General features: G+C 53.3%; 10 protein-coding genes and 1 non-coding gene across 11 annotated transcripts; 5 read left to right on the forward strand and 6 right to left on the reverse strand.

Moving 5' to 3' along the window:
* Positions 1 to 1,181: 1,181 nt before the first annotated feature.
* SCP_1500600 (hypothetical protein) lies at positions 1,182 to 1,682 on the forward strand (the record flags this gene model as incomplete). Its single annotated transcript, XM_027764170.1, has 1 exon — positions 1,182 to 1,682. One exon carries the CDS (start codon positions 1,182 to 1,184, stop codon positions 1,680 to 1,682), a length of 501 nt encoding a protein of 166 aa, XP_027619971.1.
* Positions 1,683 to 3,015: 1,333 nt separating this feature from the next.
* On the reverse strand, positions 3,016 to 3,468 carry SCP_1500610 (hypothetical protein; the record flags this gene model as incomplete). Its single annotated transcript, XM_027764171.1, has 2 exons — positions 3,016 to 3,281; positions 3,336 to 3,468. 2 exons carry the CDS (start codon positions 3,466 to 3,468, stop codon positions 3,016 to 3,018), a joined length of 399 nt encoding a protein of 132 aa, XP_027619972.1.
* An 870-nt stretch (positions 3,469 to 4,338) lies between these two features.
* Positions 4,339 to 5,893, reverse strand: SCP_1500620 (hypothetical protein; the record flags this gene model as incomplete). Its single annotated transcript, XM_027764172.1, has 2 exons — positions 4,339 to 5,755; positions 5,805 to 5,893. The coding sequence occupies 2 exons, from the start codon at positions 5,891 to 5,893 to the stop codon at positions 4,339 to 4,341; spliced, it is 1,506 nt and encodes a 501-aa protein (XP_027619973.1).
* A 3,437-nt stretch (positions 5,894 to 9,330) lies between these two features.
* Positions 9,331 to 10,270, reverse strand: SCP_1500630 (Glutathione S-transferase 2; the record flags this gene model as incomplete). The annotated part of the gene is made up of 6 exons (XM_027764173.1): positions 9,331 to 9,397; positions 9,455 to 9,535; positions 9,588 to 9,764; positions 9,823 to 9,948; positions 10,005 to 10,163; positions 10,215 to 10,270. The coding sequence occupies 6 exons, from the start codon at positions 10,268 to 10,270 to the stop codon at positions 9,331 to 9,333; spliced, it is 666 nt and encodes a 221-aa protein (XP_027619974.1).
* Positions 10,271 to 10,883: 613 nt separating this feature from the next.
* SCP_1500640 (hypothetical protein) lies at positions 10,884 to 12,178 on the reverse strand (the record flags this gene model as incomplete). The annotated part of the gene is made up of 5 exons (XM_027764174.1): positions 10,884 to 10,888; positions 10,950 to 11,068; positions 11,147 to 11,550; positions 11,598 to 12,122; positions 12,176 to 12,178. The coding sequence occupies 5 exons, from the start codon at positions 12,176 to 12,178 to the stop codon at positions 10,884 to 10,886; spliced, it is 1,056 nt and encodes a 351-aa protein (XP_027619975.1).
* A 209-nt stretch (positions 12,179 to 12,387) lies between these two features.
* Positions 12,388 to 12,498, forward strand: SCP_r1500650 (the record flags this gene model as incomplete). Its single annotated transcript, XR_003546591.1, has 1 exon — positions 12,388 to 12,498. It is a non-coding gene; the product is annotated as a 5S ribosomal RNA (ribosomal RNA).
* Positions 12,499 to 12,702: 204 nt separating this feature from the next.
* Positions 12,703 to 14,883, reverse strand: SCP_1500660 (Benzoate 4-monooxygenase; the record flags this gene model as incomplete). Its single annotated transcript, XM_027764175.1, has 6 exons — positions 12,703 to 12,774; positions 12,833 to 12,932; positions 12,988 to 13,383; positions 13,434 to 13,866; positions 13,921 to 14,313; positions 14,661 to 14,883. 6 exons carry the CDS (start codon positions 14,881 to 14,883, stop codon positions 12,703 to 12,705), a joined length of 1,617 nt encoding a protein of 538 aa, XP_027619976.1.
* Positions 14,884 to 16,505: 1,622 nt separating this feature from the next.
* SCP_1500670 (hypothetical protein) lies at positions 16,506 to 17,860 on the reverse strand (the record flags this gene model as incomplete). Its single annotated transcript, XM_027764176.1, has 3 exons — positions 16,506 to 16,610; positions 16,664 to 16,997; positions 17,067 to 17,860. 3 exons carry the CDS (start codon positions 17,858 to 17,860, stop codon positions 16,506 to 16,508), a joined length of 1,233 nt encoding a protein of 410 aa, XP_027619977.1.
* An 884-nt stretch (positions 17,861 to 18,744) lies between these two features.
* SCP_1500680 (Versicolorin reductase) lies at positions 18,745 to 20,164 on the forward strand (the record flags this gene model as incomplete). The annotated part of the gene is made up of 9 exons (XM_027764177.1): positions 18,745 to 18,817; positions 18,877 to 19,283; positions 19,335 to 19,380; positions 19,435 to 19,548; positions 19,601 to 19,627; positions 19,690 to 19,755; positions 19,819 to 19,887; positions 19,943 to 19,992; positions 20,057 to 20,164. 9 exons carry the CDS (start codon positions 18,745 to 18,747, stop codon positions 20,162 to 20,164), a joined length of 960 nt encoding a protein of 319 aa, XP_027619978.1.
* A 952-nt stretch (positions 20,165 to 21,116) lies between these two features.
* SCP_1500690 (Versicolorin reductase 1) lies at positions 21,117 to 22,327 on the forward strand (the record flags this gene model as incomplete). Its single annotated transcript, XM_027764178.1, has 9 exons — positions 21,117 to 21,386; positions 21,441 to 21,486; positions 21,537 to 21,650; positions 21,704 to 21,730; positions 21,787 to 21,852; positions 21,903 to 21,971; positions 22,034 to 22,086; positions 22,138 to 22,234; positions 22,296 to 22,327. The coding sequence occupies 9 exons, from the start codon at positions 21,117 to 21,119 to the stop codon at positions 22,325 to 22,327; spliced, it is 774 nt and encodes a 257-aa protein (XP_027619979.1).
* A 2,320-nt stretch (positions 22,328 to 24,647) lies between these two features.
* SCP_1500700 (Uncharacterized oxidoreductase) lies at positions 24,648 to 25,878 on the forward strand (the record flags this gene model as incomplete). The annotated part of the gene is made up of 9 exons (XM_027764179.1): positions 24,648 to 24,905; positions 24,965 to 25,010; positions 25,061 to 25,174; positions 25,234 to 25,260; positions 25,323 to 25,388; positions 25,454 to 25,522; positions 25,577 to 25,620; positions 25,672 to 25,774; positions 25,838 to 25,878. 9 exons carry the CDS (start codon positions 24,648 to 24,650, stop codon positions 25,876 to 25,878), a joined length of 768 nt encoding a protein of 255 aa, XP_027619980.1.
* Between the last annotated feature and the right edge of the window lie 878 nt (positions 25,879 to 26,756).

The raw sequence follows: 26,756 nt of genomic DNA on the forward strand, positions 1-26,756 counted from the left end.
ATGTGCCGCTGGTTCCGTCAAACGAGAATCTCAGCGTAACCGCGGGGGAAACGCCAAGAAAACCGCTAAGAATCACGGCGGTGAGAATGTATGTAAACAACACGGTGTAGAATACACACTCACGGCATTCCAGGGTGGGAACGTCAACTGCTGCGGTGGCAACAGCTAGTAGCACCGGGCGTTGCCTTGTACAACGAGGGGAAACGTACGCGTAAGCTCAGGTACTGCGTGGACTTAGTATCCGTGAAAGCATGGTGTTTCAGCGCCTGTGCAGGACTACCGGGCTAGAGCTATAAGATGAAGGCAGTGGTACGGCACATAGGGTCTGCACGTTGGTTGTTGCATGCAGCATGAGACATGAATACCTGTTGCCAGAGTAGGTGTCATCGACAGAGTCAAAAAACAACCTTGGAGGCGAGGATGGCACTAAGAAGTCCCTTGCAGGAACGGCCCTGCGTATGTCATTCCCTTCGGGTAATAAGCTTGATACACAACCACCCTGCAGGGGTTCGCAGACCAAAGGTAGAATTAGTATGAACGTGTTGGATGAGAGGTATGACGAGGCCTTCCCTTGCCATCAACACTCCTTCAACACGCGGCGACGCGGCTGTGTCAGTAGATGCAATTAATCACAAGTATATTCGTGGACGATCCACGGCGTTTCAAGTTTCGAAGTTCGATGTCTTCGGGTTTCATCTCTTCTCACCCGTTCCAATATACATGATCTTGCTCGCTATTGCTCTCAGAGGTAGTAAAGAGTGGAGGTAGTACTGTCCAGGTCAAACCTTGCGTCGCCATGTGGCCGAGTCTAATCTGACATGATCATCGTCCACGTGGCAGACGCGTTCACTGATGCGCCTACAGTTTGGCTGTGGCTGAGCTTTCCACCCTTTTCTCAGAATCTCGCTGTTTGTCTGACAAACGCCTCATGTGCTGCAATCTCCGTCCTGATGCCTCGCCAGCTCAAGCTGTTCTGTCTTTTCTCATGACTGGAAGAGTAGCAAAATCAACTCCTGAAGTAAACCGCACGCAGAACACGCGCAAAACCTGTGCAGACGGGGATATATCTAAGGTGGTACCGCAATCGCAATGTCCAAGCCAAGCACACAGTCTCACTCAACTATCCACTCTTCACCCTCTCGATCATCTGATCGACTCTCTTCGCTCTTCACCATTGCGCCATGTATTACCCGTCATGGGAAGACTTCAGCCGTCCGCTGATGGCCCCCGCTCTTGACTCGGATCCCTTCATCTTCCAGACCCTCGATCCTCGTCAACAACCTCTCTGCCATCCCTATACACAACAACAGGATAGCTCGTACATACCCGCTCCGCCGCTGCCGGAACCCTTCCCAGATCCCATAAAGCGCGTTCCTTGTCGATGGGGCAATGATTGCCACATTCTTCTGGACGATGTGAGTGCCGCTGGGCTCATGCGGCACATCAAGGAATACCATTTGAAGGGTCCATGGAACAAGAAGACTCGCGGCACCTGCGAATGGGACCACAGACACCACAGATGCGGCCGGGAAATGGCCTACGCGAGCTTCGGCAAGCATGTCGCCGTCGTGCACTTGCGTGCGAACGTCAAGTGTCCGTATTGCGACAAGGATGTTAGGCGACCTGGGCTACTCGAGCGCCATATCTTGCGCTATTGCCCCATCACGACGCGGTCATCATAGTCATAATCTACACCATGCTCCATCGTATGTCTTTTCTTTGTATGTCGAGAGTTTATAATCTGACTGCGAGCAGTGTACAGTATTTCGTTGACCCTGGAGGTTTATTCATTTATCCATGCTTGGTATGGAACGAATTTGTGTACTTTGTGAGCCTATGTCTCTTACGCGTCTCAATATTCTTATCTCATGTATACTTCGCAGTTATTGTTATTATACCGTCGACACATCCAATTTCTCCACTCACCGCCCGCAGAGGCTGGTCGAGCAATCCGTTCAGTGTAGCATCAGCCATCTTACTCGTACACCTATTGCTGCATTCATGACAGTTCGCAAGCTCTATTTGTATGTATTACTAGTATCCCCTCTTGTGTGCTTTGCCATCGTCATTCTCGCGCTTATTACTTACGCCCGGCTTCATCATCTCTACTTACTACCTACTGTACACCACCTTCCGTACTCTTCAATTCATGTTGGACGTCACGGTTTGATTGACATCTGACTGTATTCAAGTCGTTCTTGATATGTCACTGTGAAGGTAAACGATATTTACAACTTCAACTTATCAACGCTTTCCGTTTGTCGACTTCGAGCCACTTCGAATTCTTGTCCTCAGCGACGAAAGACGCGAGCGTGACGAGGCGTGATGATCGAGCGGTGGACGGCCCTTCACACTGCCTCACAGAACTCTCAGCGGCTCTGTTACCACCTGCACGCTTCTATCGTACGGGATCGTACCGCGAGATCGGTGTCTGTCCACGACTTAATGATCGCGTTCACTGAGCAGAGTCACGTCTTGAGACTATTTAGCTTCATTAATATTTGTGAAGGGAGCCTGTGAGATCCCTTTCCCTGAAATACTGTTCTAACTACGCGTCGTCAGATTTGATGAAAGCGTGCCAACCTGTAAACCGGGCGGATAATGTCTAACTTTACCAAATGATCTTGCACATGTGCAGTCAGTCGAAACCACAGCAGTCTGTTTCACTGGTGTACAAGTCTGAGTACAGAGTATCGACGCTGCCATGCACGGCCTATGCTTCGCCGACCCCCTCCCACCGCTTGTGATTCTCCTCTAGGAAAGCCCGAACCTGCGTCCAGTCCTTGCACTGGTGAACCATGCCGATGCCCGAGGCACCATTATCGAGCGCGCCATCCGGCCGCCTCTTCACCTCAGACTTCCAGCGTCAGGTCCGCCGCGCACAGCAGGCCCTGCCGCAGGTAGTTGAAGCAGTGGTCCGCGTGCGCGTACGCGTCCTCGCCCGTCGAGTGGTTCGGGTTCGCCGGGCGTGTCGGATCGCCGTGGTTGACCGCGCGGGCTTCTGCCTGCACGCCCTCAGCTGCGGTTGGGGATCAGCGTGTTTCCGGGAGGAGGACGCACCATCGCGACTCGGATGGCGTCCAGGCAGTGCAGCTGGTGGTACATGGACACCGCGAACGCGCGCCCGTCCGGTCCTAGGCGCACCCACCCGTTCCCGTTGGGGAAGATCGTGCCCCAGTCGTCGTCCGCGGTGAGCCCGTAGCGGTGCGTGGTGTTCACGACCAACGCTGCGGGACTGATGTCGAGGGGAAGCTGCGGGGGGTAGTCGCACCCCACGTAGGCTGCAGGTGCGACGATGTGAGCTGGCGCCGCATCGACGATGGCGCTTGACTCACAGTACTCCCGAGGCGCCGGCTTCGGCCTTCGAGAGGCATTCGATGCTCGGTAGAGCGCTGCCGCAGTGAAGAGATTGATCGCTGTGAAGCAAGAGAGGAGGAGCCACCCGAGGGCAGCGAGGGACTTCGACATGCTGGAGAAACGGGAGTGCGGTATCGAAGAAGGAGCATCCCAGGTGTTGTGTTTTGACTGCAGCCCGAAACTTCAGCTGAGGCCGATACCCGAGGTACTGCACTCTTGACGTAGCGGAGCTTCCTCCACAGGATCAATTGCGAACGGATCTGACAGAAATCACGTTGAGTACACATTTGAAGAATATCCGGACCGTTGTGGCTCAGTCGGTGTTGTCCTTTCCTGCGACCCTGTTGATCACGAAGTTGGGGATTTGACCTGCGTCCGAACTCCCACATGTGGAACTGGCCTTCTCATCAGTTGCACACACACTGCAGCCTGGATTCGTATCCCCAAGAAACATGTTTGCGCACATAGCCTGACATCCGCAGGCAGTGATATCTGGTCGGTCGCGTCCGCACCGCCAAAAAGAGGAATCGCCAAAAGACCTGCAATTATCTCCAGCATGCCATGACATTGGCTCTGTGGCGGTAGTTGTCCATTCTTGAGAATGAGACATCCAGAATCTGCCTTTCCTTTGGCGCGTATCTCATAGTGAACGTCGTAAGCAGATACCCCATTCTCGAACGCTGTAGTCTCTTTTGTTGAAGTATGATATAGGTCCCACACCTCGAGGGCACGCATGGTAACTGACTTGAATCATATAAATTTTAGGCCATTTCTTAGGGTGCGAAACATGTGCATGACAGCTTACAGAGCGGGGCCAAGACGCGACTGGCACAAGAAGAGGATATATGAGTTCAATGAGTGGGATATAACCTGAAACAAGACGGATAGAATGCTGAGATGAAACGCGACCGACTGGCCGTAAGAATGAACATGTAGCCAATAAACGAAAGGACGAGGACGGACGAAGCGCATCACAAGCGGTCAATCCCGCACCAACGCAGCGCGCTTCAGAGCGCGTTGCGTGATATTCACGCCATCGCAGTCCTCCAGCCACACGGCGCGCTCGTGGCACTTCTGCACGACCCGCGACCAGAAGCCGAGCACGCGCTCCGAGGGCCGGACGGTGCGCATGCGATGGCTCTCCGTGCTGAGGTCGCGCACGAAGCGTAGGCTGGGGAACGCGTCGTGGCAGAGAATGGAAGACATCTGCTCAAGGAGCAGGAAATAGGGCGTGTCGGCGGGAGCGTGCGGGACGGCGGGGTCCTCGAGGAGGCGGGTATCGATGTCGCGGATGCCAATGAATTCGACGCGGGGGTGCGCGGGTAGGAGGATGTGCGGCGCGATCCAGTCGGGGCTCCGCCAGTGCCACTCGGCGTCGGCGGAGCAGATGAACTCACGGAGATTGGGGCACCACTCGGCGAGGGGGACGGGTGGCGGCTGGGTATGACTCTGCTGCATCTGTAGGAGATGGTGTGGCGTAGTGAGATAATATTCCTCGACGAGCGATGAAGAATGGCCGAGCTCGAGTTGGCGCAGCTTGAGACCGTGTGCGTGGAAGAACTGTGCGAAGCCGGTGCCAGTGTAACTGAAGTCAGAAGAAAGGACGGAGAGGTTGGTCAGCGCAGGCATGTCCCACGAAGCGAGGACGGCAAAGGTGTTGTTATCGAGGGAGACTTTGAGTGCACGGAGAGAAGGGAGGCACACAGCCATGGCGGGAAACTCGACGTGGTCGGGGGATGGACCGCGGAGGGTAGAAGAGCGAGAGGAGAGCTCGAGGTACTCGAGTCGTGTGGCGACATTCGTAAGGAAGGGGGACATGCGGAGTTCGAACGGCAGGTCATCGTAGCTTGTCCAGCTGAGGCGGCGCATTTTCGGGTGGGTGACGAGGCGGAGGATGGCCTCGGGGCTGCAGCGAGGGTCGGCAGCGCCGTCCCCTACGCCACGCTGCACGGAATGGTAGTCGGAATAAACAGAGATGTTGGGCGAGTATTCAAGGATTGTTCGTAGGTCGGCAGGAGCGCAGCGCTCGAGAGCGGGGGTTTCAATATGAAGGCGACGGATGTACTTGCCGCTAGTGCCGTGATCGCTGGAGGATATGTACTCGATGAGCAGCGTGCGAGCAAGCACCTTGGCCTGTGCGGCAGAGGAGATCCAGACAAATTCGAATAGGTATGGTTGCGCAAAGTGGTGCCAGCTCTGGCAAACGAGTGAGAGAGTGGTTTTGATGCGCATCACGGCGCGATAACATGCGAGATGAGAGGCAGCAGAGTCGAGGAAGGAGAGCTGAGAGATGGAAACGAGCGGGTCATAGTCGAGAAGACAAGCGTGGTGTATGATGAGCCCCCACACCTCTGGAGGAATGTAGGGTACGCTAGCGGGCTGCAGGCATGTGTGAATTCTGGCGGCCGTTAGCTTCGCGAAGATATCAAACGGTCGGGTCGACTGACCTCTTTTTGTGCAGCTTCTGCGTGAAGCCGCGGAGAGAGAGGGTCACTCGGCGGACGATACGGGAGTGCTGGGCGGACAGGGAGCGCATTGTTCGTGCTAGAGCTGCTGAAGGTCGAGGTGGTGGGTGCGAACGTTGCTCTTCTTCTTATGGTCACTTCCTGCCGCCGGCCCATCGGATCCTTCCTCAATCGTAGGTGTTTTTTCAATACAACACACAATATTAATCTCCGTTGGCCAACGAAGTACTGCGTGAACAACGAGCGGCATCGAGTCAAACTGACTTCCAGCTGGCGTCCGCCTCGGTGCTGTGTCAGCAATCACGCTCGCCGTCTGCACGGCATTCAGAGAATGGATGCCTTCCCGCAGCCGTTTAGAGACGGTTGTAAACTAAATTTCATCCCTAAGCACTGCGGCATGTCGGCGGTTTGATCTCCGCACGGCGTGAGAACGTAGTGGAGTTCAGTCCAATGTCACAGTCACAGAGGGTGGGTGAACTGGACAAAAAGGGAGCGCGTGGAGCAAATTACCAAATATGGGTTTGCTGAATTATATTTTTTACGTCACGTACTATCGTTACCCAGTAATGCAATCACGGTCGCATCTCTGTCACGGTTCCTTCAAATCGAGCCCGTTTTCCTTCAGACCTTTTGGATCAAATATACAACATATGAACTACCTTCTGTGTGACTCCCAATTTTTTTCTGACGTTGCGCGACCCCGAGACTGAACGAGCTGCCGTTCCCCTGTGTTCCCTACAGTCGGAGTTTAAAATTACGCGCTCCACTATCACGCCTGAATTCACTCCCGACTTGCAATTCACAGACTTTGCACTCTTTCCCTCTGAGTTGGACTCCCAAGTTGCGCGGCCAACGTATTTGGGATCATACACGTCTACTGCATATTTATTGCTGATTTTTAGTGAAGCTGAATGCTGTGTCAATTAATTGGAGTGTTACACGTCACAAGGTGTGCACCCAAGCCTGGTTCGTTATTGTTCCTCAACTTCCAACTTTTCGATAGACCTTTCGTCCTGACCCAGAGTCTGTCTTGAAGGCCTGATCTCCCATTTCCTCAAAACAGCCTTGGCACGTCCCGTGGACCCGGCCATCAATCCTCCGGTGGGCTTCCTTTGCATTGGACCTGTGTGCGCCCTTGAACCTTGTATCGCAGGACGCTGAGTAGAACACGTATGCGAAGTAAGTATATCTGAAGCCTCTTCGCGTCAGCTGGTTCTAAGCAGTGTCTCCGCGCTTTTCTGCGGAGCTTTCCTATAGACGTTCGTCGAGTTAAGCGATTTGTGGTCTTATATCTCGTTTCCTGACTCGTGTCAGCGTTCGTGGTAAGTCTGCAAGTCGTGGCGTGGTATAGCAGCGGTTTTCAGTGCAGCGCTTCTCGAACCGGGTGCGCGCTTGGTCAGTACGTGTGGTTATAATTATCTCGTTCTTCGGTCGTGCGTTCGTTCAATATCCTTCGCAGTTCTCTTTCAGATGGCCGTGCGCCACAGCGCTGCTTTCGAACCTTAACCATTGTTGCATGAGCTCCCGCACTTCATTGAATGGAAAACGCGGAGACAGCCTCGATAAATTGAAGTCTTACTTCCTCGCCACACGGCTAAGCTGGGAAACAGAACATTCGGGGGCACATAGCACCAAACTTATGGCAACCTATAAGGAGTTCTGCAACCCGCAGAAGGTATGTGGCCATCGGGTTCTTCCAGTGATTGAGTTTACCAAGCGCACAAATTACAATGCCACGCCTGCTTGACTAGCCTCACCCATATCGTAATTTTGGGCGACGTACTTGTTCTTTGGCTACTCGCATGTAGCTCCGGGACAGTCTGGACACGTGGACGCCCTTCAATTCAGAGTTGTTCCCGGGGGTGAACGTCATTTTACCGGGATCGGGCTCGTACGCTATCAATTTTGCAGCCAAGGCTAATAATACGAACGTTCTTCTTTCATTTTCAATAATCATTTCTTCAACTCTAACTGACAGTGTACCACCTCCGTCTAGCTCTATATATTCCCGTTTTCCCGAGAGCACATGCCTCCATCACTCGGAACGCATGCACCTCCACTGAATGCCGCGCTTCCACTCAATACAGCGCCAGGAAAAGGAAGATCAGGTGATGCAATTTCCTTGCAAGACTGCGGAGTGATTTCGGCGTCGGCGAGGCCGCACATATATGAGACTCTCATGGATATCGAAGTCTTCAATATCATGGCGCTCACACAGGACGCTCACAGGACGAACTCTGTGTCTACCAGACAGCAATCCTTTTCCGCGCCCTACACACAAACACATATCTAATCAGACATTGCTTCAAGCTATGCTCCAGTCGGACGCGTTCAACCTTCACGGCGCTCGAAGTTCCGGCCTGTCCGCCGTCAGTGGACGTCTGGACGTCTGCGACGTGCCATAGAATCTCTCGTGCTCGGTGTCCCGGATTGAACGCAAATAGTGGTTTGTACTCTCGACTTGGTATTGACATAAACGTCTGGCATTAGGTACCGGCGTTGTGATAGGTACGAAGTCCCATGCGGACAGCGGTATTCTCCGTGGTTCTCGCTGAGCCTATATCCGTCGCGAATGTAGTTTATCGTGACCTCTTGCCTCAGGCGGCGTTCCGGCGTGCAAGGATGTTCAGTTCTCTGAGATGTTGACCCGACATGCTGCACCACACAAGATTTCGCTCGTTTCGTGCTCGATTATACTCATCTTCCACCAACGAACGTCTTATCATGGTGTGAAACCGGTGTTACATGTCCTCGAGGAACGATAGCTTTCTGCGTGTAACGAACTCTGCCTATGGCCTTCTTCAAGAGCTGGTTTGGCGTTGAGTGCTCACTAGTGTGTGCTCGACGTTTGTTTTCCTGAACCACTGGATCCAACGACCGAATGGGCTTTTCCGCGGATAATGTGCTCAAGGCGGACGTCCTGCTGACTGCATGTCATTCGAGCGCGAAGGCAGAAATTCGCTGAAGACTTTAGTGCTCCCGGGGGGGATGGGATGTGACCCCGTCTGAGCCCGAGCGCCCTAATCGGGTTACAGTGGAGGTCGTCTCTGCCGCGCCGACGCTGTCCCTGCGTAGCAAGGAGACTTCAAGCTTCAATGCCGAATGGGCTCGGTCTTCCCTCGGCATCCCGGTTAGACCGAAGTTATTTCTACTCATCGGCACTTTCAAGCTCGGCGAAGTCTGGTTTTCTCAACGAGACAACAATCAATAAGCATAATGTGTATCGTTCCTTCGGTAATTGAGTACTGATTTACCAGTCCACCTGTAACGTTCCCGTTAGGAAAGGGGGGGTACAGAGTTGAATGGCACGGTTACTGTTGTGGCGTCGTCGCAGCACATCGAGATACAACAGGTACCAGAGAAGAACTTCATGAGAAACACTGACCAACGCCCTAAGTTCAACATTCACACAGATAGGTTTACCCACTACGAATGATACAATCCTTGTGATTTCCTTAGACAATACATGTTTCGTTCCAGCACGTTCTGCAGCAAACTCTATACGCGCTTAGGAAGACTCCTTGATAGCGAAGACGCTCGCGACGGCGGCTCTCGCCAGCAGTTTTGCGTGCCACCTGTCGGAATTCACCGTCAGTGACCGAGCATTCGAGACAGCATAAGCTATTGCATACGCAGCAACCGCCGGGAAGTCCTTCTCCAAATTAAAGCCTTCGAAATCCTTGAGGAGGCCGCCAAAAGCAAATCTGTTCCACCTGCGAAAACCTGATCGGACACTACTATATGGTGAAAGTAGGACGGACTTACGGGACGAACGAGAGGTCTGCGACTGTGCACTTGCCACCGACAAGCCACTCCTGCTTGGACAGAACACTCTCAAGGACGCCTAGCACGCGGACGGCCTCCTTCTGATAACGCTCGACGGCGCTGGGTACTTTCTCCGGGTGGTAGAGGCTGAACCACACACCCTGACCGAAGTACGGGCTACAGCGTCGAGAGAACAGTTAGACATGAATGCGAACATCGATGGACTGGTTCGCACCCCTGACCGCTGGCCTGGAAGAAAATCCACTGCAATTGAATGATCTTGTCTTCAAAGCCACTGACGGACAGTTTGTGCTGCTTGTCGTACTTCTCTACCAAGTAAGTGAGGATCGCGCCCGACTCCCTATCGGATTCGAAACTTAGTCAACGGCATTCGCAGCATCGAACTAAATGACATACCAAACCACGAAGTCGTTGTTCGCGTGATCGATGATGGTTGGGATACGTCCATTGGGATTGTACTTGGTGTGTGCTTCAGCCTTGTTCTCGCCCTTGTTGAAGTCGAGATAGACGCTCTCGTAGCTGAGACCAAGCTCAGCGAGAACAATCGCGACCTTCCTGCGCATCCTATGAACATCACGCAGAGCTGCATGTGCGGTAGTCACTCACCAGCCATTCGGACCACTCTTATGAGTGAAGAGCGTGATCTGCTTGCCGTGCGACATAGTGAGTGTATGCTAGAGGGATATAGGATGTTTCTGAGATGTAGGAAGGCCTGACTTGATGAGAATATGAGAGGCCGCTGTTGTATTTATACCTGCTGCTCCCCCCGCGCCCCGGGTAATTCAGAGAGATGCATGAATATTACCAATAGCTGTTGTAAGAACACTCGAAATCGAGTGGGAATATTGTAGGTGATGCCTGAGAAAATCACACAGGACGTCTGCGCACATAGAAGCAGACCATTGCGACACGATTGGCCAAGAAGAAGCGCACAGCCTAAAGAAGTGGGAACTTACAGCGCTCTGTGACTTGGCATAAAACGCGAATCTACAGAATGTCAGAAGATGTGAGGTATGACACACTTTGTAAGCAGTTCAACGACTTACCAAGACGAATGTATAAGCCGTCGCTATCGATGCTAGGTATGAAGCCGTCGGTCAGTTTACTAATACTATGCGAGTAGCCGGGTCGACAGGACAGTCCGATTCCTTGGGAACGACACTTTAAGCTGACTTCAACGACATGACCCAATTACAACTGCACATGTTGCCATAAGTACTCAAAGCAACGGCAGCCGAGACCGAGAAAATGCAAAATAGTGGCCAAGGTGAAGAATTAGGCTGGTGATCGAGGAGTACATTATAACTTGCAACAAAACTTATTCAGTTGACACACACTAACCGACTTCGTCGTCACTTCCACCAAAGATGAGTCCACCATCATCGAAGTCGTCGTCGTCAGACAGGGACAACCCGCGTTCAGGCTTCATACCAATATCGGCGTCCGAGACAACATTGTGTCTGCAAATGATAAAACACTTCAGCACGACACAGCGACGGAGTTCCCAAGGAAACCCGGCTGCTGTAATGTCAACGCACTGTCTCAGAAACTCTTGCATTCCGCTCTTTGCTTCCCAATCGACTCGCACCCACGCGTGCTCCAACTGGCCGCCGCGGTAGACAAGCAGCGTTGGCAAGACATCCGTATCAACCGCGTCATCTTCCCACTCGTCTTGCGGGCTAGGATCCTGACTATCAACATTTGATTCGTCATTGTCAGCGAAAGGATCGTCCTCGTCGCCGGGGTAATTCCCTGGGACAAACATCCGTCGAGGATGTGATCGATTCAAAGGGAGCGATGAATGAAAGCCGGAATAAGAGTTCGACGATGATGTCGATGCGAACCCGAGTGCCCCGGCGCGCGCACGAAGGAATTTCGTCGAAGGGTACAATCGCGCCAGGCGCGAAAGCTCGTCGTCAAGAGACGCACACCGGTCTAGAGACTGAGCACTGCTCAGAATGAATGAGGAGAACGCAGCGGGATACGTACTGGATCGTATATGTGCACGAGCACCCACACGTTTCTGTCCTCTTCTACAGCCTGCACGAAGCTCGACACACCTACTTCCCTCAGGTGACCGAAACGTCCCTTCCACATCCGTGTCTCATCCATCCCGCCTTCCAGGCGCGTCTTTTCGGCAAGCCTGTCTCTCTCCTCTTCCGCCCAGGTCTTGCCCCCTAAACTCGCTTTCTCCATGGCATGGTTGAGGTCACGTATTTCCTGCGCCCGTTTGGATCGCGCCAGGGACACCGCTTCTGCGCGGTCGCGTATTACGCCCTTCACGCCAGTGCGCCCGGGACCCAGGCCAATAGAGTCCTGGTCCTCCTGGGCGGCGGCAACACGATGTTCGATCGCCTTTCGGCGCTCAGCATCTGAGTCATAGTCAAAGTCGGTGTCGTCGTTCGGCCACGCTGCAATGGATGGAGAGGGGGAGCGTGAGCGCACGGGGGAAGACGAGCGTGATGGGGGATTGAAGAGTTTCCCGGAGAGAACGAGTTCTTCAATATTGCCGTTCTGCAGATATTTCGCTTGAATGCGTACGCATCGCATGAAAGTCGCAGACGTACCATGACTGGCTAGCCTAAGTCCGGCAGGCGTTCGCAGTAGAGACAAGGCGCTCTCGAGTGGGCTAACTCAAAAGCACAAAGATGTTGCGTAATATGCCAAAATAATATCCAGTTGACCTGATATATTGACCACTCATCTCCGGAAGCGACAGTATTTCGAAGGTCCCTCGTCTGACCTTTTATATATTATTTACGTGGAAGGAAAAGCATTCACGGCCATAGAACTTCGAAAGCACCGCATTCCGTCCGATCTGCGCAGTTAACCGAAGTGCCGCCCAGTTAGTACCACGGTGGGGGACCACGCGGGAATCCTGGGTGCTGTGGTTTTCTTTCTATTTTATTCTCTAACCTTTTCCTCACTGCTGTTTGTTTGTGTTCACTATGTTGTTCGTTTTCTGTGCAGTGAGAGAAGCGTCGTAGTGCGTGTATGTTATTGCAAGGGGGGTACTGCTATACAACATGCATGGTGGCTGAAATATCGGCCTCATGAACTCGCTACAACAACTGGCACGCCAGGGTCCCACGTTCTACAGATCCCTCCGCTTGATACCGACCTTGCATCCCAGAGGCTTCCGCAAGAAACCCTCTCGAGTCTGAAGCTGACGGATAATATGAATACTTCAGACAGTCCGTGAAGGGGAGCAAAGAAAAACATACAGGCTTTTCAGGCTCCTCCAGGACGAACTCGAACCGGCGAAGGATGGACGCAACAATAACGAGCAGCTCCATGCTTGCCAGATTGCGGCCAACGCAGCTCCTAAATATTATCTTGGTTAGTCCCAAAAATGCTGGAATGCTCTAGTGACACGCACCGAGGGCCGAATGAGAACGGGTTAAAGGCCCCCTGCATCATCGCCTTATCTCCTTCCTGCCATCGCTCCGGGCGGAACACGTCCGAATCCGCACCCCACGCCTGCACATCGCGATGCACGGTATATGTCGGCACCGACAGGATGGTGCCTTCAGGGAAGAACCGCCCGCAGGCGGTGAGCCCACCCGCGGGAACGACGCGCGGGAGCCCGATGCCCGAGGTGGAGTGCACGCGCAGCGCCTCGTTGATGACGTCCTCGAGATACGTGAGGCGCTTCACCTGCTCGTACGTTGCGACAGGGTCATCGTCCGTGCCGAGCGCCTCGTCCAGCTCGCGTTGCAGCTTGCGCTGCACTTCGGGATTGTGTGCGAGGTGGTACGTGATGGCGCATGATGAACTGCAGGACCTGGTCAGACGGAAGGCTGCTCGATCACCATGAAGCCTTACTTGGACGTCGTGTCGGAGCCAGCGATGAGCTGCGTGAGCGCTTCAGCGGTAAGCTCTCCCCCTCCCATCGGGTTTCCCTCGTCGTCCTTGCCCTCCTGCAGCTTTCCGAGCAAGTCCGTGCGGTCCGACGGCGCCGTCATGCGCCTGGCAACGGCCGCGACAGCAATACCAGCCAAACGTTGCACAGCCTGATTTCCGCGGCTGTACCAGGGTATGAGACGCTTCGCGATCGGGCGCCAGTGGGGAGGGAGCACTCCCATCGACGCAGAGTACTCGCCACGATCGTTCAACACTTGCACAGCGGGGAAGTGCACGCTTTGGCATTTTGACATGTCGCCGTACCCGTCTATCGCGGCTTTGTGGTGCACTGCAACAGGTGCAGAATCGGCGCAGGTGTGGAGCATGTCGAATGGCGCGCCGAAAGCCAGGTCGCCTGGGTGAAAGTTAAAGTTGGGTCTAGTCTTTTGGATCGTGTCTGAACACCTACCAATGATGTCGAAGGCGAGGTAGTTGTACCACGGGAGACAGTCTAGCCAGACGCGTCCATCGCGTCCTCTCCAGCCGCCCTCGCCTTCAGTACCCGACAAACCCTTCGCGCCGAGGTCGTACAGGCGATCCCACTGATTGCAGAGAGTGGCGACGTGCAAGCGCACATGGGGCTCGAACTCGAGCACGCTCTTATGCGAGAAGATGTTCGCGACGATCTTGCGCTTGCGCGCGTGATCAACCCGCGAGCGCGTGTTGAAAAGCCCGCGTTGGATGGACACGAACGCGTCGTAAAAATTAGATTTGAGGGAGCCGTTCCCGTGCGCATAAACCTCCTGAATTGCTGCCGGGTCTGAGATGGAGAGGTGGTTGGGGGCGATTCGTACAAATGTGCCTGCAGTGCATATATCAGGTTTTGATCGATTTCAAGACTGGTTCAGATAATGTGAAATTTGGGAGAACTCGCTATGAGCGTCGTAAGAGTGAAGCATCGGGAAATAAAAATCGGTGCACAACTTCCGTGCGCAGACATACAGCGAGGCGCAGGTAATGCGACTGCTTTGCAAGATAGGCGCTTATTGATAAAGCTTGCGAAGTCCCGTCAGACGCAGGTCCTGTCAAATTTTCGTCGCTCCTTCCCTCGTTCCTATAGTGGTCTGAGGGAAAGGATTTGCAGAAGGCCAAATGGTGTACAGATACGGCAATCTCTTCGCAAAGCCGATGAAGCGGAACAGTACGTACCATGCTTGCGATGCAAATCGTGCACAACCTCTGAGCGATGGCCTGCCGGTGCTACCCAGCCCAACCACACATCTGAGAACTTGGCGACGAATGGACCTGGATAGGAGCGGATGCCATGCGGATCGAGCAGCCAAGGCACTACATGAATGAGTACGACGAGAGACGCGATGAGGGCGAGCCAGGAAGTGAGGCTGAGGCTGGAGAGGGCACCGATGATAGACATGTCGAGTATGCTGACCGTCGACGCTGTCGTTAACCTCCTTATACGAGCATGGACGGGAGAAGTTCCGAGAAGAGGAGGTCGGATGGCTTTTTCGGGTTTTCCCTGCGAGGGGTTCGGATTCACACCGTTCCTCCACCATCGCTGCGCTCGCCGCTCGCGTGGTCCATTTCAGCCCCCATGATCTGCCGCACTTTCTCCTCTCCCCTATCGCTCCTTCGCCACTTTCTGCGCCGAAGGCTTCATCGCACCGCAGAAGTTTTACCGGAGCCCTTCGTACGTCACGCATGTGCTTTTGATGACCTGAACCGCAGGCAGTCCGAGGCAGGATTCTTCGTGGCTTCGCCAAGAGCCCACAAGAGCAACGTGATCATCAATGTCAAGTTCGTCGTCTGACCGCAGTGAGTGGGAAGTACTGAGCTTAGACGCCCAACGCTAGTAGCTTGTAGCCAATGCGGAGTCGACTGTGGAAGTTGCCGATTTTCACGTGATATTTGGCGCCATTTGATCCCAAGGCGTCAACTGGACTGCGGCTACGAGCTCTAAGTCTTTTAAGTCTTCGGTCGTGGTTCGGACTACAGTAGTCGCTCTTTACCAGAGTGCGCGCTACAAGCGTGTCTGGCAGCTGACAAGCTTGCACGTCGACGGGGGTCTCTTTTTTTCCTGCTGTTAGAGGTGAGATACGGTTGTGACTCCTCCATCGGTATGGGCGATAATTGGTACCAGCTGCAGGTGAGTTGTATCCGTTATAGTCGTTCTGTGTGCTTCGTTTCCTGTCTTTGATTTCTGCTCTTGAGGGGGAGATGTTTGCCAGCGGTAAGTATTGGAGGCTATCTTGCATTCTTGACGTGTACCTGGGCTGTTGGGACCGTTCCCTCATTGTTATTGTCAGCCTTGGTAAGGCCGTGCTCGATTATGAATTAGACTGTGATACTCGAAGGGCCGCCAGGTGGCGGCGGAACATGCTCGCAGACAGAAATACCACAAAAAATAGCGCACAATAACTGTGTAAAAAGGATGCTTTCAGTGTTTCACTTTTGGGTCAGAAGAGCTTGCTGTCCGAGCAAGAATTCTTTTCATTGGCTCAAGCAATCAGAGATCGCATTTTATGCCTTGTGATGATTACAACATGTTGACACTGGTGATGCTGTGGTTGGCCCTAAGGGTCAGTTGTATTGAGCCTCTCGGTTCTGCACTCTGCGCTGTTCCAAGGGTGGATCTTGCCGCACCCATCTCATGGTACAACATCTTTGAGCCGTGTGAGGAGGTGTTAAATTGATATATGAGCAGAACAAGACGGAGACAGTATGGAGAGCGTCCGTAACGTGCTACGCGGGCGCGCAAGATAGATGACGGGTGATGCTGGGTACCATGTACATCTACATGTACGCTACGCTGGATGAGAGGGGTGGATCTAGATGATGCGGTTCTATGATACATTTTTTGGCTGGCAAAGATCGCGAAAGCGGATAGATAGCGAAGAGCGGAACAAGACGTGCTGCGTGCGAGAACTTGGATTACTGCGTGCGGGGGTATCACGACGCTGAATATTGTATTTTTTGGGCGAAAGCGTCTATTGGACGGGGCGGTCTGAATGGTGTACGAAAGCGACGGGCGACTGGCGTTCATTGAATTGCGATTTCTTGTGGCGGCTCCGCCTCTGCGGGATGCCCGCCGGGTATCTTCAGGGTGAGGATTCCGTCCTCCATCACTGCGTGCACGTCATCTGACTGCTACGCCATCAGGTGGGCACTCATATGAACACGGGTACAGGATAGCACACCTTAGTCTCTGGAGGAACCACTAACGTCCGAGCGAACTCGCCGAATTTGCGCTCCTGCACGGTGTGTCCCCTCGGGGTGAGCGTGGAACGTACTGTGCCCGCGATGGTGAGCTGGCGCACGCGACTGTACGGGCACGTTGCAAGCGTGAGGCGCAGGTCGGCCTTCCTCACTCCGGGCAGCTCGAGCATCGCCGTCAGCATGTTGTCCGCCGCGTCATCCGCCGCGTCGAATTGCACGTCCATCCGAATAGTGTAACGGCGTGGAGGTTCTGGCGTACGAATACCTGGGAAAGCCTGCGCTTGCGCGGGCGTCGGCATCCCACCAAGGGCGGGGCTTCGCGGGCGAAACAGTGATGCTCAAGGTGAACGGGAGGTCGATGAGGAAGGTCGATTCACTGCGTACCTGGTTCCCCCGACGGCATTGTCTGGACCTCTCAAAAGCTTGTCTCTCCACAGCTGCGCTGCGGGGCACGAGACGGCCATGGCGGAGATGGCAGCAGCGGAGGCGATGGTGTTGAGGTTCCTCCCTGCACTTCCCGCTGCACTCGTGCTGGGATGAAGCTGAGCTTGCTCTTCCGCTGAGGCTGGAGCTTGAGGGCTGGGCATCATCGGATGCGGCATCTCACTCTCTCTGCGCACTCTCACAGAAGTCGGCGCGCCACGCGCACCCGAGGACGACGCCGCAGAGGACGGGCGCCGGTACGGGTGTGCGTGCTGCACATGGCGGCCGTGAGCCACTCGTGCAGGCATCGCGCTGGGGCCCGCGCCAGCCGACGATGCAGTAGGGCTCACACTGGGGCGCTCGGCCTTGGTGACGTGCAGCGGCGGCTTACTCGCGCCGCGCCTGCTCGACGTCTCCGACCGCGTCTCATCTACGGTGGCGGCCTGCAGGAAGTGTTCTTCTGTGATGTTGTCGAAGCGGTACTGACTCGGCACTCTGCGCTCTTGGAGTTGGATCGTCGGTGGTTGGAATACTGTCTGGTGTAGGCGTTGGCTCTGCTGGCGGGTGTCTTCGAGCTGGGGCTGGGGCTGCGCATGCTCTTGGTGTTGCTGCTGTTGTTGCTGCTGGTCTTGAACATGGAAAGACTGAGGCTGGACAGCTTGGGCGGCGTCTTGCTCAATGTCCCATGTATACACACGGGGAGTAGTAGGATTGGAATAGTCCACATAGTGGTAGGGGTATGACATTGGTATCATCTACTCAGGGGGCGGCGGGGCCATAAGAAGTGCGCTGGCCTGCAACGAGGCGGCGGGATCCCTATTGTCCGCCTGACTCACCGGGCGGGCCCGCGCGGATGCAGTGCGGGATTCCTTATTTGGTAATATCCGACGGGTGATGCGCTGCTTTTTCTCACGCTGGTATAGCAACCCGACCCAGCTCGTGTTCCAGGGCGGAGCTGGACCTTGTCATCGAAATAACTTCCAGCAACTTCTCAGCTTGTATTGCATGGCCTGTCCTCATTTTATTTGACATGGAGGTGGTGCGACCAGGGAGTTATATCACTTCCGTCTCAAGCCCGTGTTAGAATCTGTGCGGTGGCAAATTTCTCAAGCAAGATTTGCGGATAGGCGGCGTACCCTCTTGCTCTCCAGACTTTCGGTACAGGCCGGCGTGGACGGCTACCGTCGACTGAGTGCTTGTATTGCACTCGTACTGCATGGGAAATCCCTAGAGGCAATTTATGCTCAACGAACAGTGGCCAGCTCAGACATAGCCAAAGACTCGCAATTGACGTTAGCGGAGAGATTTCATAGACTGCTCGACGTTTGCACATGCTATAGGCATCACATCGTTAAATGTGGGTGCGCCATCCACTCCTACTTCCACTCTCGGAACTGTTGTTGACAGTAGTTGACCCCGGGGTGGCGCAGGTGTGTCCTATGCAGGAATTTGGGTATTCACGAATGTCGCCCTCTAACCTCAGGTCCGGTTGACATCTGTTCCGATGACCAGGTCATGAAATCAGATACCGCACATAGTGCGGTCCCGAGGTCACTCGTGTTTACTCGGCGCATCTCCGACGTGAATAAGTGGCTGCTGGGAATGAAGTCATATGGTGGCAAGTGTCACGGACCGTTCGATGTCTGCTACTAGGCCGTTGAACCTTGATCTGGATCCCCACAGCTGCTACTCCTCAGGTGAGAAACCAGTTCGTATGCCGCTTGACTTCCCGCGCTAGGCAGTGCGGCCCTCTTACTGACAGGTTGACTAGACTTGCTCTCGTCAGAATATCACTCGCCAGAACGCAAGCGGCATGATAGGCCCCTAATCGTCTCCGTGGACTATAAGTACCGGGGCTCTCTATCGCCCAGCGTATCATTCGCAAAGTGGAATATCAGCGCACCCGTCGTCTCTCATAAAATGTCCACTCCCCGCGTTGCTCTTGTTACAGGCGCCTCCCGAGGCATCGGAGAGGCCGTCGCCCTGCGCCTCGCAGAGGATGGGTACGATTTGGTGTTAAATGACTTAGCTCCCATGGCGGCCGGGTTGGCAACCGTTGTTGAGAAGGTCCAGCAGAAGGGCAGACGCGCTGTCGCTATTCTAGGGGACGTGTCCAACGAGGACGATGTGAAGGCTATGGTTGATAAAGCCGTTCATGACCTGGGAAGCGTGGACGTGGTATGTCGTCATTCTCAACTGACGCACGGATACTGAGTTGTAGGATTATAGATGGTTGCCAATGCAGGAATCCTCGTGGTCGATTCTGTGCTTGAGAGTGTGTTCACCGCGAAACTGCCCTGTGACTGATATTGACTCGATGTAATGACAGCTTCTGTCAAAGATTTCAATCGGGTCATGTCTGTCAACGTCATAGGTACCTTCTTATGCTTCAAGTACGCTGCTATGCAAATGATCAAGCAGGGGCGAGGCGGCCGAATCATAGGTAAGGGATACTCCAAGTTGTTTTTGTGAACCAATTAATCTTTTGCTTTGAGGTGCCGCATCCATGGCTGGCAAGACGGGTGCGTCCAAGCAATTGTTTTAGCTTTCTTTACTTCTTATGTACGATGTAATCTCTGCTCAGGAGCATTCGCTCTGTCTGCGTACTGTAGCTCGAAGTTCGCTGTACGAGGTCTGACTCAGACTTGCGGTAGGTGGACTATCCTTCCCGGTGACTAGGACGTGAGTTCCCACTAATTCTGACGACATGCAGCACTTGAATGGGCTGAGCATGGAATTACCGTGAACAGCTATGCCCCCGGACTCGTCCGTACTCCAATGAGTTCGTTTAATCTCCTTCGTATCGATCACCTAATAGATAGAAATCCTGTAAACAGTCCAAGATCCTAATGATCCCAAGCGCACTGGTCCAGCTGTGTTCAAGGAGGTGCGCCGTCTGGTCTAGGTCGTCTTTCACTTCACTGTCATTCACATCACCTACTGTGACGCAGTCTCTTCATATGCCCGCGAACTCACCGGAGGCAGATCCCTCTGCCATTGCAGGGCTCGTATCCTACCTCGCAAGGCCCGAATCTCAGTTTATCAGCGGTGGGTATTAGAGTTCTACGTTCAAAGACCATTAAGGAAAGTGCTGATTGGGTCGTGGGCATCTCTAGGCCAGTGTATTAACATCAATGGAGGCTCCTTTTTCGACTGAGCAGCACATGCCGTTCAGTACTGGTGGTGGAATTTCCCTGAGAGGAAACTTGGGATTGCATAATCCGACGTCCTTCATTATGTCATTTCAAGAATTGTGTACGGATACAGAATCAGCACGTAAATGTTAGTCCTTGGAGAAGATCTTGATTTCGTTCGATCATCCAACTTCACAATGTCTGCGGAATTCTGGTGCGTGATCTATCATTATATGTCTAACATGTTCCCTTGGAAGTTTCTGTACTAGGGTCCAGTTGGACTCGGAGCGCGATGCAGTAAAGACCGAAGGTGCAACACAGCAAAATCCTAGGGCGCATCATATGCGCAGACCCACCAAGTGCCTCTTGACCTCTCTCCTGGAGGCCTCCCTCAGTGACTGCTCACCTCTTGAAAATCTGGCTCTGCAACTCACCATTCTCCTGGAAAGCTCGCTCGGCGACCTCTGACCCCTCTTGCAGACGTTGCTCGGCGACTCAGGACCCCATCCTGGATGGAAATTTCGCTCAGCGGTTCCCGACCTTTCTGGAAACCTCTGGACCCCCTGCTGGAAAATTCACTGAAGGACTCTCCTGGAAAATTCGCTCAGCACCCCTGACCCCCTCCTGCATTCGGAAACCTAGACAGCTTGGTTCTCTTGGGATCCTGCCGAGATCCTATCACTTGTGGCAGAACACTTGGTGGTAGAGGATACCACCGGACTTACCTACCTCTTGGCTGATCGTGGTTGCTCCGCCGAGTCTGTCTCTCCGCCCCCGCCAAGCAATGGGCTAGCGATTATAAAGTCGGGAGGGCAGACCTCCTGAACCGTGCGTTCCAACTGCTCCTCTTCTCTCGCTCTCCTCGCTGCAAGCTACGATGTCGACTGTTGAAACGTCTTTGCGTATTGCGGTGGTCACTGGTGCCGCTCAGGGCATGGGAGAATCTATCGCGCTGCGTCTCGCTGAGGACGGCCTGGACGTTGTCGTGAACGACCTTCCAACTAAGTCTGAGCAACTCAAGGCGGTAGTGAAGCGAATTGAGGCCAAAGGAAGACGTGCGATCGCCGTTCCTGGGGATGTATCGTCCGAGGAGTATGTGAAGGCCTTGGTTGGCAAGACCGTGGAAACCTTTGGCTCATTGGACGTGGTGCGTCTTGCGGAATTGTGGATACGCTGATAAAGCTGACGCTACTTCCCGTAGATGGTTGCGAACGCCGGCGTCATGGTCTCCAAGCCCATGCTCGAGAGTACGTCTTCTTACCTGCTTTCGTTTTATATGCTCTAACAGTCACCACAGCCACGTCTGGAGATATTGATCTCGTCTGCTCCGTGAACGGCAAAGGCTTGTTCTGGTGCTTCAAGTATGCCGCGCTGCAGATGATCAAGCAGGGCCGAGGTGGCAGGATTATAGGTGAGCCATGTCATGTAATTGATTATTGCAGCGACTGAAGGGACCGTTCATAGGGGCTTCGGCCGGTGATGGTAAGAGAGGTATGTTATGCAAGGTCGATTCGGTTACCCCGTTTTGAACGAAGAATATTTTCTAGCTGCGGCAAATATGGGTGCTTACAGCGGATCAAAGTTCGCTGCTCGCGGGATCATTCAGAGCTGTGGTGCGTGCATTGCAAATTATACTCGTACTTCACGAGCAAACGTGTCCCAGCTTCGGAATGGGCAAAGCATAAGATCACTGTGAATGGCTATGCCCCGGGTGTCATCCTCACTCCGACGAGTTCGTGCAAAATCCCCGTTTATGTCAAGCTGCTATGTCCTGACATGACCACATGACCCCAGCTTTGCATGCTGACGATACTAACAACGGGGGATCAGTCTCGACGGCGAAGAAGGTGAGGCTACTTAGCTCATACCTTTCGACACTGACTGACTTCGGAAGTCAGTTCGCAGGATCACCCCTTGATGTCCCGCAAACTGAACCGACGGTCATTGCGAGCTTTGTCTCCTATCTCGCGAAGCCGGAGTCGTTCTTCATCACTGGTGAGCACTGTGTTTGAAGCGTCGGAAGATGAGTCGCTCATGATATCGTGTCGACGTGCAGGTCAATGCATCAATGTTGACGGGGGTCTTTAGTATGGTTGAGTGGGGACTACTAGTGCGGATTCCGGTTTTTCTTTTCGTTTGTCACGCCTGCTGGGAGGTGATCAATGAATGTAAGCTCGCGCTCGATGATTCGCATCTGCCAATGCGTCGTGCTCAGAACACGGCAGACCCGACCTGAGGGTGTTTTTCGAGGTAAAATTGCCCTCCGCGCCCTCTCTGCACGGCGTTCTTCGCGGGCATGTCATGACGTGGCCTCGGCATAGGTTTGTAGTCGGGATAGGGGCAGTCATAGTCGCAGACGCTGTACCAGTGTGCTTGCCCACCAGTGCAGCGGTCTTACCCGAAACTTGAAACTGCCTATAAAGTCTTGCCAGCTGCTGGTTATATGGACTCTCCCCCCTTATTCTGGTGATCAGTTCTCTCGATCCCAACATTCGCTGGGAAGAGCTTGGGTGTCCCGCTTCATCAAATTGGTATGTCTGAACTCCTCTAATAATTGAGTGCCACCTTGTGTACTTCATGTGCGACAGTTAGAGATCTTAGTCTCGGGAAAACACCCCTGGCGATTCTGCCCATACCTCCTGGACCCAACCTAGTAGCCTCGCTCCCAATACAATGCCATTGCTTCATTAATCCCTGGCATGCCGCGCATTGCATCAACGCCCAGCCGGATAATTTCACCGATGCGCACCACACTGCCAGAATTGAATGTACCCTAGACCTGCAGTTGGAAGATTTGAAGTATTTGCTCAAGAAAGATTCACCAAGAAGTGGCAACGACGGTATGGCCAACCCAGCACAGTGTTCAAATGAACCAGGATTTGCATCATCAAATGTCAATGCGGTGGCAGAGTAGTTTTGGATGTCCGAGAAGCGGTGGTAGTACCGTGAGCTTTCAGGCTTACGGACTCACTGTAGCACATTCGATTCGATGTCAGAAGTATAGGTTGTTGAAGTGGTTTGGTTGACATATGTTCTCAGACAGATCGCAGTACTTGAGGTAAGAGGTGTGGCAATTGTCACGCATGATTGTCGTCACGGTAGTGTACTGCCTTCCACCGCTTTGGAAACATCTCCCCGCGATGCCATTTCGGGTGCGACGCCCTCGAAACCGCACATCACGTCTTCGTCATATGTCCGGTTTTCGCACCTCATCGCGAACACGCTCGTACAGACACCCTCACTGAGACATCGGGCATTCTCACTACTGCCGCCGCCCCCGATGACCTCTCAGTGCAAATCCTCTCGTCTGCACGCATATTGTTCACTGACCATGATATGTGGCCCCTATATCATGCGAGATATTTTCTCGGTGTATTACCGCCCTTACCAGAAGGCGAAACACTCCCGCGCCGCCGCCTTCTGCTCAGAATCGCGCACTGTTGGCATCGAGCATGCATCTTTCTCGCCGGCAGAATCTGGGCTGAATATAAACGCAGGTTACGTCCTGATCGTTCGACAACGGCTGCCTCTACCATCGCGCTTCCCCCTCGCCTCCATCATCTCTTCGTTTAGTTTACATATGTTTTTTTACCTACATTGCCTCTTTTGTCTCGTATTACCAAGCCGGCCGACGAGGTATTACGTACCTGAGCTATTTTGTGTAGCGTAGTCGGTTCGAATTCATCCGTTCTCCGTTCTCCGTCAGTCCGAAGTCGCTGTAACCTCATGTTCTTAGTTCGAGCGGGCCATGGATTGCATAATTTCGTCAGTTTAGCCAGGGGGCAACAAAAAGTGCTTGAAGCCCAGATGGAGTAGTCGATTGTGGGGGAAGAACTGGAAAGTGTTCGCTGATCCGAGGATCTTAAGCAGCATTCAGCTCATCGGCGCCAAGATTCATGAGATTTGAATTTGACCAGCTGACACGATCTCATTCGATCTATCATAAATTTTCGATTAGCTTGGCCTGTGACCGGAGGTTGGACTGTCAAGCCACGGAACGCGCGAACCGCGGACGTCTGATTCGACGAGGAAACGAGCACACGAGTAAAATCCACCGACTCCGCCAATTGCATAGCTCAGGTACGTATCATGTACCTCGTCGGCCACGATGTCAGTGGCTAACTTCGGCACACACAGACTTTGGTCGCATGGTAACAAGTCAGGAGGAGACGATGTACGGTCATACTTGGTCAGGTCTGATCAGCGGAGCTGGCTCTGATCGAGCTGCGACGTCGTATTTTCGCAGGCCAGATAGGACTTCGGCCGACCACGCAATAAACGTTTGACGAACCATGGTCATGGGAGCTTTGGCAGGCGGCGCGGGCATTTTGCTGACACTTCGCTAGTTACGCAGGGACCGCCTTAATACTCGGTGCAGAGCGATGCCTCTCTATACGCCTCTTCATCAATGTCTATTGCCCGTATTGCTATCGTCACTGGTGCCGCTCGAGGAATCGGAGAGGCCGTCGCCTTGCGTCTTGCAAATGATGGCCTTGACGTTGCCGTGACCGATGTTTCCGCAAGCGCAGAGTCACTCAATGCGGTTGCTGAGAAGATCCGCAAGACGGGCAGAAGAGCTGTTGCTGTGACCGGAGACGTGTCGAAGGAGAGTGATGTGAAGGCCGTGATTGATAAAGTTGTAGACTCTCTCGGCGGTGTGGACGTGGTATGTATTTGTGTCCAAGCTAAGCACCGCGTATTCTGAATGCTTTTTTTGACTTGTAGATGGTTGCTAACGCGGGCATCGTCATGAACAAGCCTGCTATCGAGAGTCTGTTTCCTGTCTTCTGTGACATACGATATGCTGATGAGCTGTCACAGCTACTCTCGAAGAATACAATCGCGTTATGTCTATCAATGCTACAGGTATCTTCCTGTCCTTCAAGTATGCAGCTCTGCAGATGATCAAGCAAGGCCGAGGTGGACGAATCATCGGTCAGCGATTTTTTTTGGTTCTGTGGCGTGTTTTGCGAATATTCATCAGCGATCTCTAGGCGCCAGTTCATTGGCTGGCAAGACGGGTACGTTTGCTTAGCATCCGCAACCAAAGGCGCTCGAGCTTATGAGGATTTTGCACGCCCAGGTATGACCAATCTTTCTGCGTACTCCGCGTCGAAATTTGCCGTGCGCGGACTTACTCAAACTTGTGGTGCGTTTTGGCCTCCTTGATCTCGTAGGAAGTACAGTTAAGGCTTCCTTGATACTTTGTTTCAGCTCTTGAATGGGCGAGGTACAACATCACTGTGAACAGTTATTGCCCTGGTATTATTTACACTCCGATGTGTACGTCCACACGTTTACAGAGACGTTCATGATCTTGATATAACTCTTGGATAGTAACGGAGTCCAAAAAAGTTGAGGACGACAAAGACGTACCCCCGGTTAGTAGCCCGTCGTTGTCCCTCGTCATGTGGCTCACCACAGATGTATAGATCGAGGCGGTGCGTTTACAGAAGAGCACTCCAGGTGCACAGCCCTCCGTCATCGGCAACCTGGTCTCCTTCCTTGCACAAAAAGATAATAACTTTGTCAGCGGTGAGTGGCATAATTTCGTGGAGGTGGCTCTGGAGGTTGGCTGATTGAATATGTGGTGACTAGGCCAGAGCATCAATATCAACGGAGGCATTTACTTCGACTGATACGACGTTTGGAGAGCTGTTCGTCGAACTGGAATACTCTCGATACATAGCCCTCTAATTCAGTTGCAGATTGGGCATGTGTAAGCCCACGGATCATACTCGTCTCGGTGGTTCTGTTCTGTGCGTTCGTGCTCTGTGAACATGCGGCAGTTCTGTGGTGGATTCATAGTCTGTTGACATTTGGTTCGCTCTATTGTTCTCTCACCATATATATACCTTCGTCGATACCACAACGATGTGCACTGTTTCATTGAAGCGTCCACTCACTCCCGTGGCAGTGCCCGGCTGCGAACACCCGGATCGGTCAACGTCAGGGCAGGCGCCCTCACATCTTCACTGAATACGGTGTTGTTATGCGTGACGTCCTTCGCTTTCCGCTATCACGGATGAGCAACCTGAGGTCCCCATACCTGCCGCCCTTCAAGCGGTAATTGTTTCCCTCAAGAGCACTACATTTAAGGATGTACGAGTTCCTTCTGGTCGATGTCTTTGATCGTCTGCCTTGTCTTCCGAGTTGGAGGCTTGTCTCTGCAGAGTTGGTGGTTTGAAACACCTGGATGTTACGATCACGGTCTTTGAACGACTTGGTTGCAAGCTAATCAGTCAGGTCCTACCGGACGTCTTTCATCTCACGCCTTTGGTGCGCTACCACCATCTGCAAGAAATCGATCTCTATTCCTTCTCACTCGATAAGCTCGTTCGACGACTTAATAAGAGTCAACCACTCAAGCTCTCCGTCGATAGGTCTCTTGAAAATGCCCGTGACTTACCAACCGCCTTCAGTCTGTGTAAGGCTCTGATCGCCGCTTCAAGATCTGCGGCGTGGCTGCCCCCTGAGCGGACGCTGAGTTGTTTTTCAGGTGAAGTCTGGCAGACCT

Source organism: Sparassis crispa (assembly GCF_003851025.1).
Source record: "Sparassis crispa DNA, contig_000014F, whole genome shotgun sequence".
NCBI lineage: Eukaryota > Fungi > Basidiomycota > Agaricomycetes > Polyporales > Sparassidaceae > Sparassis > Sparassis crispa.